Source organism: Nothobranchius furzeri, chromosome 1 (genome assembly GCF_043380555.1).
Source record: "Nothobranchius furzeri strain GRZ-AD chromosome 1, NfurGRZ-RIMD1, whole genome shotgun sequence".
NCBI classification, from domain to species: Eukaryota; Metazoa; Chordata; class Actinopteri; order Cyprinodontiformes; family Nothobranchiidae; genus Nothobranchius; species Nothobranchius furzeri.
In genome coordinates this window covers 91246978-91259602 of record NC_091741.1, presented here as the reverse complement: position 1 = coordinate 91259602, position 12625 = coordinate 91246978, and the positions used below count along the sequence as shown (strand labels likewise).

Genomic DNA, 12625 nt, shown 5'->3' with positions numbered 1-12625 from the left:
ATTTTACATACATTTTTAAATTATTAGTCCTTATTTCCCCAAAATATATCTTTATTTAAAAAAAACCCAAAGGAAACAAAAATAAAGAAGGTTTTGGGTTTTCTCTTGCCTCCCCCAACACCTATGTCTTTGGCAAAGTTTTACCTGTAAATAAAAAATAAACTCAATCAGCAGTGGACTATTGTGTGGAAGATGTAAGGCAGATAATGTTTTATTTTACCATCACCGCGAGTCCGTAGGTGTTGTAGAAGTTCCTCTGTTGATGGTGCAGGGACTTCGGACAGCAAACCGTAACGCCTTGGATCCTCAGGCCTTAGCTTGTAGCGTCGAGGAAGACCTTTCTTGCTTGTCAAATGTTGGTTGACGATCATGGTTTGTATCTCTGGGATGTAGGAGTAGTCTTTTGCCACCTTCTCAGAATACATACAGCCTCCAGCATCTTGATTTTTTGTTGAATATTTTATGGTATCTGAAATGACACGTCATAACTTGTAGTAGAGCCCTGCACTGAAGCCCTAGGCCCTTGGGTCGGCCCGGCCCGACGGCCCTCGGGCCGAGCTTCAGGCCAATAACTGTGTAATTACCTTGGACACGGGCCGGGCCGGGCTGGGCTCCTTTATTTTTAATCGAATTCATTAAAAAAAATTGAAACACTTAAACCGGGGGTCGGCAACCTGTTCCCATCAATGAGCCATTATTACCCGTTTCCCACAGTAAAGAAAACACTGGGAGCCACAGCAGCCACGGCGTTGTGGGCGGGGCCTACCCTCAGACAGCAGAGCGCTGCTCACAACAGGTGACAGCAGCCAGTACCGGTCGCTCGTGTACGTCAAAGTTATCTTTCATAAAAAGATAATCAATAAAACGATTTATATAAAATAGATCCAGAAGTTGTAGCCCGTCTCTGCCTACAATATTTTGATATTTTTCACCCTGTTGGTGGTTTTACTGAGCAGATGCCACTTTTGTCATACGTTTCTTTTTAAAACATGTTTAGACTGTTCAGAATACAAATCCAGGCTCTGTCACGTTTGATTGTTGTAATTAAACTTTGTAGGTGGGGAAGGTCAGAAAAGGATCCGATCATTTTGTTTTTCCCTCATTTACAGTGACGGAGACAACGGTGCAGTGCGCCTGGTGTTAATCAAGTTTTTCTTTGCAACAATTTTCACAAGAAAACAGAACAGTTAAAAGCAGGGCTTGTGTTGACCGGACAGTTCCCATATTTGACCGTTTATTTTGACGGAGAAAGAATAGAAAGAATTACCCCGACGCATGCAGACGAACTGACATTTTATTCTACGCACATCGCAAATGTAGCTAAATCACACAAGAAAAGATTCCCATCTGAACATCTGAGCTGGACACCGCTCAGCGCAGCTCGCTGTCAGCGTGTACTACATAAGGTACACAGCGAGCTGAAGATGTGGAGAGGGGCTTGGAGCGCGTCGCAGAACCAGAGCGCATGCAGGAAGGTTCCTCCGATTGAATTCATTCAGAGGAATCTTCCCACTGATCTGAATCTGATGTGGCTCACTGTGCTTGTAAAATAATGAATGGATATTTAAATAAAAAGCTTCATATTTTACTGAATTAATTGTATATCTGTAAGTCAATTCTATGTAAAGATTGTCTGCGTAAACCTGAACAGGCCCAACCCAGTCTTACTGTGAGACCGGGTTGGGTCACGCTTGTGCGTAATCATATCGGCGCATTCTGAGCTGAAGAGGATGTGAGATTCTGGGCTTCTCCTCAGATGGCTCCTGGATGCGTTGCCTCATTGGAGACAGGAACAAGCACTATTCAGCCAAAGTTTCATAATCAGGGAACATTTTCTAAGTGACAAGTCTCTCTGAGCGACAACTTCAGCTCACTGTGCACATATGCGCTGACAGCGAGCTGCGCTGAGCAGTGTCCAGCTCAGATGTTCAGATGGGAATCTTTTCTTGGGTGATTTAGCTACATCTGCGATGTGCGTAGAATAAAATGTCAGTTCGTCTGCATGCGTCGAGGTAATTCTTTCTATTCTTTCTCCGTCAAAATAAACGGTCAAACACGGGTACTATCTGGTCAACACAAGCCCTGCTTTTGACTGTTCTGTTTTCTTGTGAAAATTGTTGGAAAGAGATAAAATTTAACTTGACTGCCACCAGAGCCAGTGCGCCATTATCTCCATGACGATAAATGAGGGAAAAACAAATTGATCGGATCCTGCACGTCTTTTAACACATTGGTCAGGATTGACGCACTTTGTTTTCATTTAGTTGGTTAAAAAAAAGTCGGGCTCGGGTCAGGCCAGAGAATCCTGAAAACCTTTTCGGACCGGGTCGGGCTGAGGCTCCACCCCCTCGGGCCGGGCCGGACACGGGCTCAGATTTTAGGCCCGTGCAGGGCTCTAACTTGTAGTATACAACAAATTAGCTGAAAAAGTGTTTTAAATTAAAAGTAATTTAGGTAAGCCCCACCTGGAGGCACTATTATTGAAAATGTGGTGTTTCTGTTATTCTACAGTTGGCCACTTGACAGCATGTTGTTAAACCAATATGTAGCAGTTAGGAGCATTGTGGTTGTTCATCTGAGGAAGTTAATAAAAAAAGACTAAAACTGGACCAGTGAATTATGAATTCATGAGTGTATGTTTTATTAAAAATATAAATAAATAAATACATACTCAGGGTATATACAGCAATCCTTAAGTAAAATGTACTACTTTTTAATACTTTTTTTACTACCTTCAGAATTTTTTTAAAACCATCACAACACTAAATTGCAAGTGTTAATCAGCGACCTATTTACACATATTTTTGTCGCGTGCACGTCCCATTTGTCGGTTCCGTTAAAACCCAGTTCCGTTAGAACTTATGAGACGGTGCATCCATCAGGGTTCGATGGGGATGTCGGTGAGTATTATAGTATTAGACCCTGGGTTGGGCGTCCTAAGTTAGAATCATATCTTTTATTTTAAAGGTGAAATAATATGTAAGACTTTTCCTTCTGTAGTAGCTCACTTCTTTTTAAGCAATCCCGTTATCTTAAGGTTTCTTTATATTAATCTGTCACAAACCGTAAAGTAAGTCCTGATAATTCAAGAAACCATAATTAATGTGCTTACCTCTGTGCAATTATGGCCAGGGCCCCCACTCGTGAAGCTTTAGAGAAAACCTGAAATAATCAGGATTATGTTTCTTTTCCAAAAAAGTTTATTACAAAATAGAAAAATACAAAAATGAGTAAATATATAAAAACAACTGCTATCCCCCAAGGAGGGATTAGTTCAAAATGATTAAATAAAAGAGTCAGTTTACACCAGCTCCTGTCTTCTGAGAATCTTCCCAAACTCTTCTAAAACTCTTGTCTAGCTCTGCTTCTCTCCAAAAAACTGACCTGTCATCCCCCATCCAGCAGGACGGGGGATGACCCCTCCAAATCTGCTCTGTCTCTTCTTGTTGTCTGCCCCAGCTCTCTCTCAATCCCCCTCTGCTGTTCAGAGCTGTTCTTATATACCCTTCCTGGACCAGCTTAAGGTCATGGGGTCATTTACCAGATACACACTTTGTAGCTCAACACAAAACATTTGGTGTCATTTTCACTACATGCAGCATTCTTCTTAACACAGGTCATTACATCATCTTTTGCAGTATTCTTCAGTTTCTCTCCAATGTTCCTGAGAGGGCTTCTGGATCTGATGGGCTTGTCTTCACTCTGTTCTCCTCCAATCCCATCTTTCCAAGCCAGGGGTGGATCCAGGGGTGGGGCCAGCCAACCTGACCTTTTGCCCTGTTCTGTCCTCTTGTCCCTGTGACCCTTGTGTGACCCTTGTTTCTGACCACAGTTCTTTGACCTGCAGCCCAGCTCCTGTCGGCTGGCTGATTTTGCTCGCACAAGCCAGTCCAGTGTGGCTCACCTTTTGACCCCGTACTTGCCACTGTCTTTGGCATGTGGGGACTCGCAACATTTTAACATATATAACATACAAAAAGAATAGACTTAGAGACTCACTGATGTTGACAACGTATTGCACATATTTATTTTACATAGAAAATAAGCCAGGCACTTCTGTTCAGCGGTTCAGACAGTTGACCACGAGGCCTGAAATGATGCAGAACGACCACTGAATATGACGTCCTCATTATGTGACCGGATATGCTAAAGTAGGGCTGCTCGATTATGGCAAAAACAATAATCACGATTATTGTGACTGAAATTGAGATCTCGATTATTTAAGACGATTTTTCAATTTATGTAGATTTTTATTTTTTTATTTTTATTCAGTCATAAAAGTGCTCAGGGCACAATCAGGGCAAAAATAAACAAGAAACAAGATGATCACTAAAGCCCCATTCCCATCTGTACCGGGTCGGCCCGGGCCGGGTAGCCCCAGTCGGCCCCAGTCTGGCCCGGTTGTTTCCACACATCCTTGTCTTAAGCCCATGTGGGCTGATTCTACCCACCAATCAGAGGCTTGCTCTAATGGAAGGTGTGAATGGGCTGACTCTACCCACCAATCAGAGGCTTGCTCTAATGGAAGGTGTGAATTTCTTGTCAGCAGTGGGTGTGTTGGCCCTGGTCGGCCTGAAGCAGTACCCCTCGGGAAGAGGGCCGAGAATGAGCCTTGGTTGGCCCGGGAAAATTCCAGGCCACCCAGATATGTAAACAACCTACGCTACCCGGCCCGGGCCGACCCGGTACAGGTGGGAATGGGGCTTTTAATAACTCCTGATTCCCAGTATAAAAAGACCAATATACTTATAGCTCGTAGGGCTATAAACCTTGGTTTAACTCATTTAAGTCTAACCAGTACAGACCCAAATACCAATATCTTGCAAATACTGACAGCAAGAATTATACAGTGGCATTTATAACAAATACATGCAAATTGATGTTCACTAAATTTTGCATAACATTTATTTAGTCATGTCAAGGTACTGTAGGAGAGTGCACTAGCACCGTGTCCTCAGAGAGATTAGTTATTATTTATCAGCGTGAGGACCTTATTCCTACCTTATTTATGAACTATTTATTTACAAGTCCATCAGTTAATGTAATAATTGTCCCAACCACAGCTGCACCCCCCACCCCCCAACCCGGTCTCACAGCAATCAGGGGCAAGCTGCACGTGTGTTTAGCACGCCGCACGCGCACATTTAGCCGTTTTTATCGGCTCAGGAGTCCGCAGGTGTGGTGTGTGTGTCACTCACTCTGGTTACTCCAACATGGAGCCGGTGTTGTGCCATAAATCAACTGGCTGCCAAAAAAAGATAAGCCACTGCGGGATTGCGTACGGTTAGGGTAATTGCATTTCTAGTCGAAATTCCCTGGGATTTCACCTTAAAACTCAGCATATCTAGCAATGTGGACATTGAGAAAGCAGGGATAACCTCGTCCGGTACTTAAACAGATGTTTATCGTGGATATTAGTTTTTCCAGTTCGGAAGTTGTTTGAAGTGTTATTTGTCTTAAACGTTCACAATGAGGACATATTAATCCTTTTTGCAAAATTTGCGATTGAAAGATGGTTTGTGGTAAGAACTGGCTTTCTTTATGTTACAGCCTTGATACTAAAAAATAAATGAACAGTGTAAAATGGCGCTCTGTATTGAATGTAAAGTCAAACGTTGTATGAATGGAAATAAACAATTCTCCAGCGATTTGACTTTTTCCTCCTTCCTTTCTTTAGTCCACTTGACACGGAGCCACAGTTAACTAGTTTGGGGCACATTTTTACTTGAAAAATAGTATTTAAACTGATCAAGCTTTGGCTTTACAATGACACTGTGTAGGTTTACTATCTATACATTACTTTACTCTATTTAAAAGTAACAAAAGCACTTCAGCACATAAAATTAAGATTGTCACTTGCCAAATAGTGACTATACCCTCCTGTTTACCTATAAGAAACGCCTCAAAATATCTTTAAATTCTTTATTGATGATTTAATTTTAGACAACAAAAATTGGCATTTTACTCGCCAAAAAGTGATTGAATCGCTCAGTTTTCCATGGAGGCTAAAACTGTCCAAATAAGGGTTTTATGTATTATCTGTTGATGTTATTGTACTCATACTGTCTTCTGTATCATCATAAACACCCCCAAAATGGCAACAGATGATCATTTCCCTTGCCAAAATTGATTACAGTGTCCTGGTCACCTGTAAAGAGTTAAATTGACCTAAATATTACTTTAATTATTATCTCTTGATGTTATTAGTCCCATCACAGGATGCTGGGTCTCTTCTACATTCATAAACACCCCAAAAATGGCAACAAATGATAATTTCCCTTGCCAAAAATTGATGAAATATGTATTCTGGATATAGTTTACCTGAACCTTAACTAAAATCTGAAGATAACCGCTTTAGGATGTGGGATTTAGACGGGGGTGAACTGGAGCTCCCAGAGAAAACCCCCAGGCAGCACAAAGAGTCACAGACAGGATTTGGACGGTGTCAGCTGTGACATAATTCTTGTGTTGCCTCATTTTTTTAGCTAATTCAAAAAACAATGAGCCTTCAGTATTGCTGGCTCTGCTGATCTCCACCTGTAAGGTGATCTGTGTTATTCTCAATAACCCTACTGGTTATCGTCTCCACAGCTGGGTGGAGTGACTTCAGAGTAAACTTTCTATCCATGGCACTTCCTCTTTTCCTTTATGATGTCACTAAGTTTTCAACACATGATTTGTCCAAGTATTAATATGTTCTAACATCAGCTAACTATCTAATGATTAGTCGGACCTCATTCAGAGATGTTCTAAGGTGTTTTTGTTAGTCTTCTCATGATGTGTTGCGTAAAATCTAGAGGGACTTACTTATTCATCAGAGGAAGGTGATTACCTTTCCTTTTGGGTGCATTAGAGGGCAAGACAACGCGATTCCTGAAACGAGTCGAGCATCCAGGCTGGTTATCTGGGTTGCCTTCCTGAGCAGAAGACGGATTCGCCACAAGCATATTCGCCTTTATTCTCAAGCGCCGCTCAAGAAGCCTTTTTTCGCGTGTTGCAAACGTTTTGTTGGTTTCTAACTTATGATTAGTCTGTTGTAATTTACCATTTAGTTCAAGAATCTGTTCTCTCCTCAACTCCAGCTGCTTTGATAATTCTCTTTTATCTTCTTCTAACTTTTTCATTTCGTTAGTTCTTATTCTGTCTTCATTAGCTGAGCGTTTCATTTGCTCCGTTGCACGTTCCAGCTCCATCATCGCATGCTGCAGTTGTTTCTCCAAAGCATCACACTTATCTCTAAGAGCCTTCCGATCCTGAGTTCTTGAATCCAGCCACTTGGTATGTTCAGATTTATGGATATCACTTTCTAATTTATGTATTTCTTGATTGGCATTTGACAATTCATCTGAAAGGACATTCTTAAAATGCTTGCATTCGCTAAGTTCGTTTTGGGCTATCCGACAGTTCATCTGAGAAGTGTGTAACTCTGTTTTTAGTTCTACCATATGATCATTTAGATGTATCTGGGAGGCTTGTAATCTCTTTCCACAGTATTCATGGTGAAAGTTAAGTTTCAGTTGCTGCTCGTTGGTTTTTTCAGTCAAAAGGTTAATCTGGTTGATGTGTTCAGCAGATTTGTTTGTTAGGTTGTGTATCTCATCTCTCAGTAACTCATTTTCGATTTCCAAATAGGTGGCTTTATGTTCGAAAGGCTTCAACATCTCGATCAATGTGTCTGCCTGGATGCGGCTGGTAGTTTCATTTTGTAATTGTTTTTCTAGTTCTAAAATCTTGGTTTGGGCCTCAGTGTGACATTGGTCCACGTGATGCATTCTAACATCTAACACGTGTTTATTTTCCAACATTTCCTTGTTGTCTTTGGTCAGAAAAGTAATCTTGTTTTGTAAATCATGAACTTCAAACTCCAGTAATCCAGCGGCATCTCTCTGTTGCTTAACTTCGAAGAGTTCCTCCTCTGAATTTTTCAAGTTAATCCCCAACATTCGATATTCGTCTTGTAATTTCAATATTTTTTTGTGTTTCCTTCTAACGTCATCCTTAAGTAAATTAATTTGTTTATCTCTCTCTAACAATTGGTCGTGATGACATTGTTTCAATTCTGAGATGACTGCAGAAATATTGTCTTCATGTTTATTCTTCATTGTGAAGAGCTTGTCTTGCAGTGTTTTATTTTCTGCCATAAATCTCAAGAGTTCATCTATCAGATCTGGTTTAGGCACTCTGAGAAGAGCTTCAACATTCATTCCTGTCATGTTGTCAAAAGTAGACATGTTGTTCTGAGCTGAGTCTTACCTGTTACTGCGTCGAGTGTCTGGTGTGAAGTGAATCTATGAGCTGCTTTGATCTATAAAAGCATACAACTGTGCGTGACGTCATAAAGGACGTCGACACGCATGCGCACGCACCTACGTGCACTACTACTGCTTCTACTCTTCTACAACGGTGCCCTGCCTGGGACACGTGAGTCACGTTGGCGTTATTTAGTTGGTAGAAGAGGACCGCTGATCGATTTCTGATCCATTCTGCTCAGAAGGAACAGTTGTTATACCAAAGGCTGCGACCAGGGGGCAGAGGTGAGTTCTCTTGCGTCTGTACCCAACTTGGCATGAATGAAGTAGATGCTACGTTAAAACCGTAAACTACGTAAAATGGCGTTGAGGAAGTTTTCAGACAAACGTGACATTACAGGCAGCGATTTTCTGTAGAATTATTTTGGGACTTGTGCTGTGTTGTTTTAATTTATTCTGTATTTTTTTGTGAAACACTATAATCAGTTTTGAATACAAGCTATAGTTGTTGACCTTACTTTTAAGACAATTTCATTTTGATCCTTTTGCCTTCCTTCCTTCTGTGAGTCATTGAGGTAGGCCTTAATTTTGTATCAATGATTATTTCATAATCCTAATTGGATAATTTAGTAGATCTTTACTTGGGTTGCTCCTTGGTTCCTATTATGCACCTCGTTTGGTTACGTTGAGCCTCTTTTTGACACAAACACAACATGTTTTCAGAAAGCAAACAAACAAATCCTAAACAGGCCTGTTGGAGCTCCTGTAGTGTCAGGGACAGAATGCTCTCATCGCATGAATGATGTGTGCACGCCAGGGCTGCATCTGCACATCTTAATCCTGCAACTTTAACCCATGATGCCTTTTTGCAGAAAGCTTCAGGATAGAAGGATGCTGACAGATCAGATACTTTTTTATTCTTGAGGTGAAATCCATTCACTCCCAAACTCCACTACACGCATCTCCTTTGAGACCAGAGACAGCTTTCTGTGGCTACTGCTGATGTGCATGATGGTGCTTGTGGTGAGATTGCATTTCATCCATGTGCACATGGGGTGGGATGGGGGAATACAGACGTGCAGATTACCTTGGAGAATGAAATAGAGCTAAACCAGTTCATACATTCACATGCATTCCATTCACTAGCACCTGCCTCCCACAAACAGCCTGCACACTGTCAGGGTTTACACACACACACACACACACACACACACACACACACACACACACACACACACACACACACACACACACACACACACACACACACACACACACACACACACACTTCTCCAGTTGAACTCCATGATGAGGAATCAAAAATGTTTGTTTTTATTGTTTTAAAGGAAGGGAAGTTATGTGTGATGAGGAGGTCAAAATATGTGCAAAGATCCCTTCCTGCCCGTGTGTGCGTTGCAGGCTTTTGTGTTTAACAAGAGTTTTTTCTGCATGCTCAAGTCTATGTTGAGATCACTTTGAAGAACACAATCTGGACAATATGACTGGATTATTAAAAATCCCACTTAATGAGGCAACATGCATTGTGCTCACTGCTCCACTCCCACTAACACTACGCCTTGAAGATTTCCATCAGATGTGATCATTCTCCCAGAGCGGTGAGAGGAACCATCTTTGCTTTACAGGTTTCTCAGGTCAAGTGCGGCTTTGAGGTCTTTTATGCATACGCCAATAACACTTTCTGTCACATCCAGATGTACAACAGGACGAGTTCAGAGCTGAGACAGATGGGAGGCAAACACAGCCATCATCCCTCTGCAAGTGGGAGCATGAGACGTATAATTCTATCTAAACAACATCATAAGTGACAGGGGATGGATAAATGAATACAAATGTTAACACTTGCTTGGAAAGGAAAACCCCAGACGACTGGGTTGTTAGATCACTGGCAGATAGTTCATGTGCTCATTTTGAAGAAAATCTGTACAGATCAACATTTGATATCGCACATGGGTGAAACTGAACGTCTTCTATCGGTGGATAAGGAGAAGGACAGGGAGTGACACAGTGGCATGTGTTTCAGGTGTCACCCCGGGTTTCCACGGGAGCCGTCAGCAGCACGTTACTGCAGCAGCACGTCTTGCTCGCGTAAGCTGCTGCTTGGCCCTTCCCACGAGACGCGAAGCAGCAGGGGGGTCAGGAGAGGCTTCAGGGGGGCAGCTGTCACCGACAGAGCACGAAGTCACACGAGTGACTTCGTCAGTAAACACAACAACAAGCAGGAGAAAATTACAACATGGTTTGTGTTTTATGTTCTGTCCGTTTTATAATCGCCAATACGGACCTGAAAAACAAAGGAGACTGCTAGCTAGGTGATAACTTCTCACGGGGCCGCACAGTAAAAGTAAAGCAACCGGAAGGCAGTACGTTCTTTATTCTGAAAATCTCGGGTGCTTCTCTCCATTTCCGCGTCCGATTTCCTGTCTTTCCTTCCCCAAACATGTCTAAATTGACCCGTTTCAGAGGCGTCGCGCGTAGGAAATAGAACCGGCGCGTAAAGGCCGCGACATGCTGCTCCAGAGACGCGGCCGACTCGCGCTGCTGACGGCTCCCGTGGAAAAGGTTCTGTTGACCACAGCGGTTCCTATCAGCAGCTACAGTATGACGTGCTGCTGCAGTAACGTGCTGCTGACGGCTCCTGTGGAAAGCCGGGGTAATGGTAAACAATGATTTCATTAAAGGATTTTAAAATGACAAAAAGCTCCAAATCTAAAAGTATTTAAAACGCACTGTTAAAATGGCCAAGGGTTTGCGTTTAAAACAAACATCCGAATGCTCCCAAGCATTCACAAAACAAAGTCCACTGGCTTAAGCACAAGTTTGGGAGCCAAGAGGAAACCAGCACTCTGGTCCATCGTCTGTTAAAACCCTCTAAAAGTTGTTAAGCTTCACCAAGCTTCCACAACTAAAACCCATTTAAAAGCCATTAAAACACCAACAAATGGCACACATGAGAGAACTGGCACAGATCCAGTCTCTCCCTTCCTCCTGGCAGCTCTCCCTTTTATGTTGCTCAGGAGGTGATCAGCCCAAATGAGTGCAGCTGTGCAGGTAGGAGGAGGAGGCAAAGCACTGATTGTCCTCTGCTGAGTCAGTTTTCTGGGACAAACAGCAACAACTGTAACACACGAACATGGAAATACATTTTAATACCAGTGATCCTCCATGTTTTCTAGACAGGAAGCACAATATCCTGATCCCCTCTGGTGGTTTAGAAAAGGAAAGAAAAAAGGCTGCTGCGCTAGTTATGAGCATCGACATATACATAGGTTATGAGTCATTAGGATGTGTGTGTGTGTTTCATTTCAACCTCACACCTGCTAATAGGAGATCTAGTGTGCCTCCATGTGGTGAAACCTTGCATGCAAGGGCGTCAGTTTGTTTTCAGAATTGCTGGGGACAATAACCATACACTTGAGTGGGGTTTAAAAATTGCTGGGGACAATAAAGTAGGCTAGCACAGGGGTCGGCGGCTCTGGAGCCGCATGCGGCTCTTCCATCCATCTGATGCGGCTCTCTGTGCTTGTGAAATAATGAATGAATATTTAAATAAAAAGCTTTATATTTTACTGCATTAATTTTACATCTGTATGCTAATTCCAAATGAAAAGATTGTCTGCGTAAACCTGAACAGGTCAACCCGGTCTTACTGTGAGACCGGGTTGACGCGTCACGCTTGTGCTAATCATATAGGCGCTTCCTGAGCTGGAGGATGTCAGATTCTGGGATTCTCCTCAGACGGCTCCTGGATGCGTCGCCACATTGGAGACAGGAACAAGCGCTATTCAGCCAAAGTTTCATAATCAGGGAACATTTTCTAAGTGACAAGTCTCTGAGAGACAGGGTTTGGAAAACTCTTGCTTCAGTGGGAGGAACCTTCCCGCATGCGCTCTGGTTCTGAGAGCCTGGATTTGTATTCTGAACAGTCTAAACATGTTTTTAAAAGAAACGTATGACAAAAGTGGCACCTGCTCAGTAAAACCACCAACAGGGTGAAAAATATCAAAATATTGTAGGCAGAGACGGGCTACAACTTCTGGATCATCTTTATATAAATCGTTTTATGATTATCTTCTTATGAAAGATAACTTTGACGTACACGAGCGACCAGGCGCGTTGCAAGATATTCAAAAGTGTGGGAGATGTTGTCTGTGCCTAAAATAATTTGATGTTATTCACCTTGTTAGTGTAATTTCCATAATAGCGGAGCAGGTGCGAATTTTAGACGCGTCACGCACGTCTCCGTTTTAAACATGTTTAAACTGTTCAGAATACAAATCCAGGCTCTGTCTCGTTAGATTGGTGTAGCTAAAGTTTGTACTGAATGAAACTTTACACTAAACCATGTTGAAAAGAAA

General features: G+C 42.3%; 1 protein-coding gene across 2 annotated transcripts; it reads right to left on the bottom strand.

Annotated features, from left to right (window-relative positions):
* Positions 1–34: 34 nt before the first annotated feature.
* Positions 35–8545, bottom strand: LOC129162863 (uncharacterized protein MCAP_0864-like). 2 transcript variants are annotated; one of them, XM_070551355.1, is made up of 3 exons: positions 3113–8545; positions 221–469; positions 35–144 (listed from the first exon to the last, which is right to left on the bottom strand). In XM_070551355.1, exon 1 carries the CDS (start codon positions 8229–8231, stop codon positions 6804–6806), a length of 1428 nt encoding a protein of 475 aa, XP_070407456.1. In that variant the 5' UTR covers positions 8232–8545; the 3' UTR covers positions 35–144; positions 221–469; positions 3113–6803. The 2 variants fall into 2 exon arrangements, with proteins under 2 accessions (XP_070407456.1, XP_070407458.1); XM_070551357.1 differs by lacking the exons at positions 35–144; positions 221–469 and adding an exon at positions 1900–1965.
* Positions 8546–12625: the final 4080 nt, after the last annotated feature.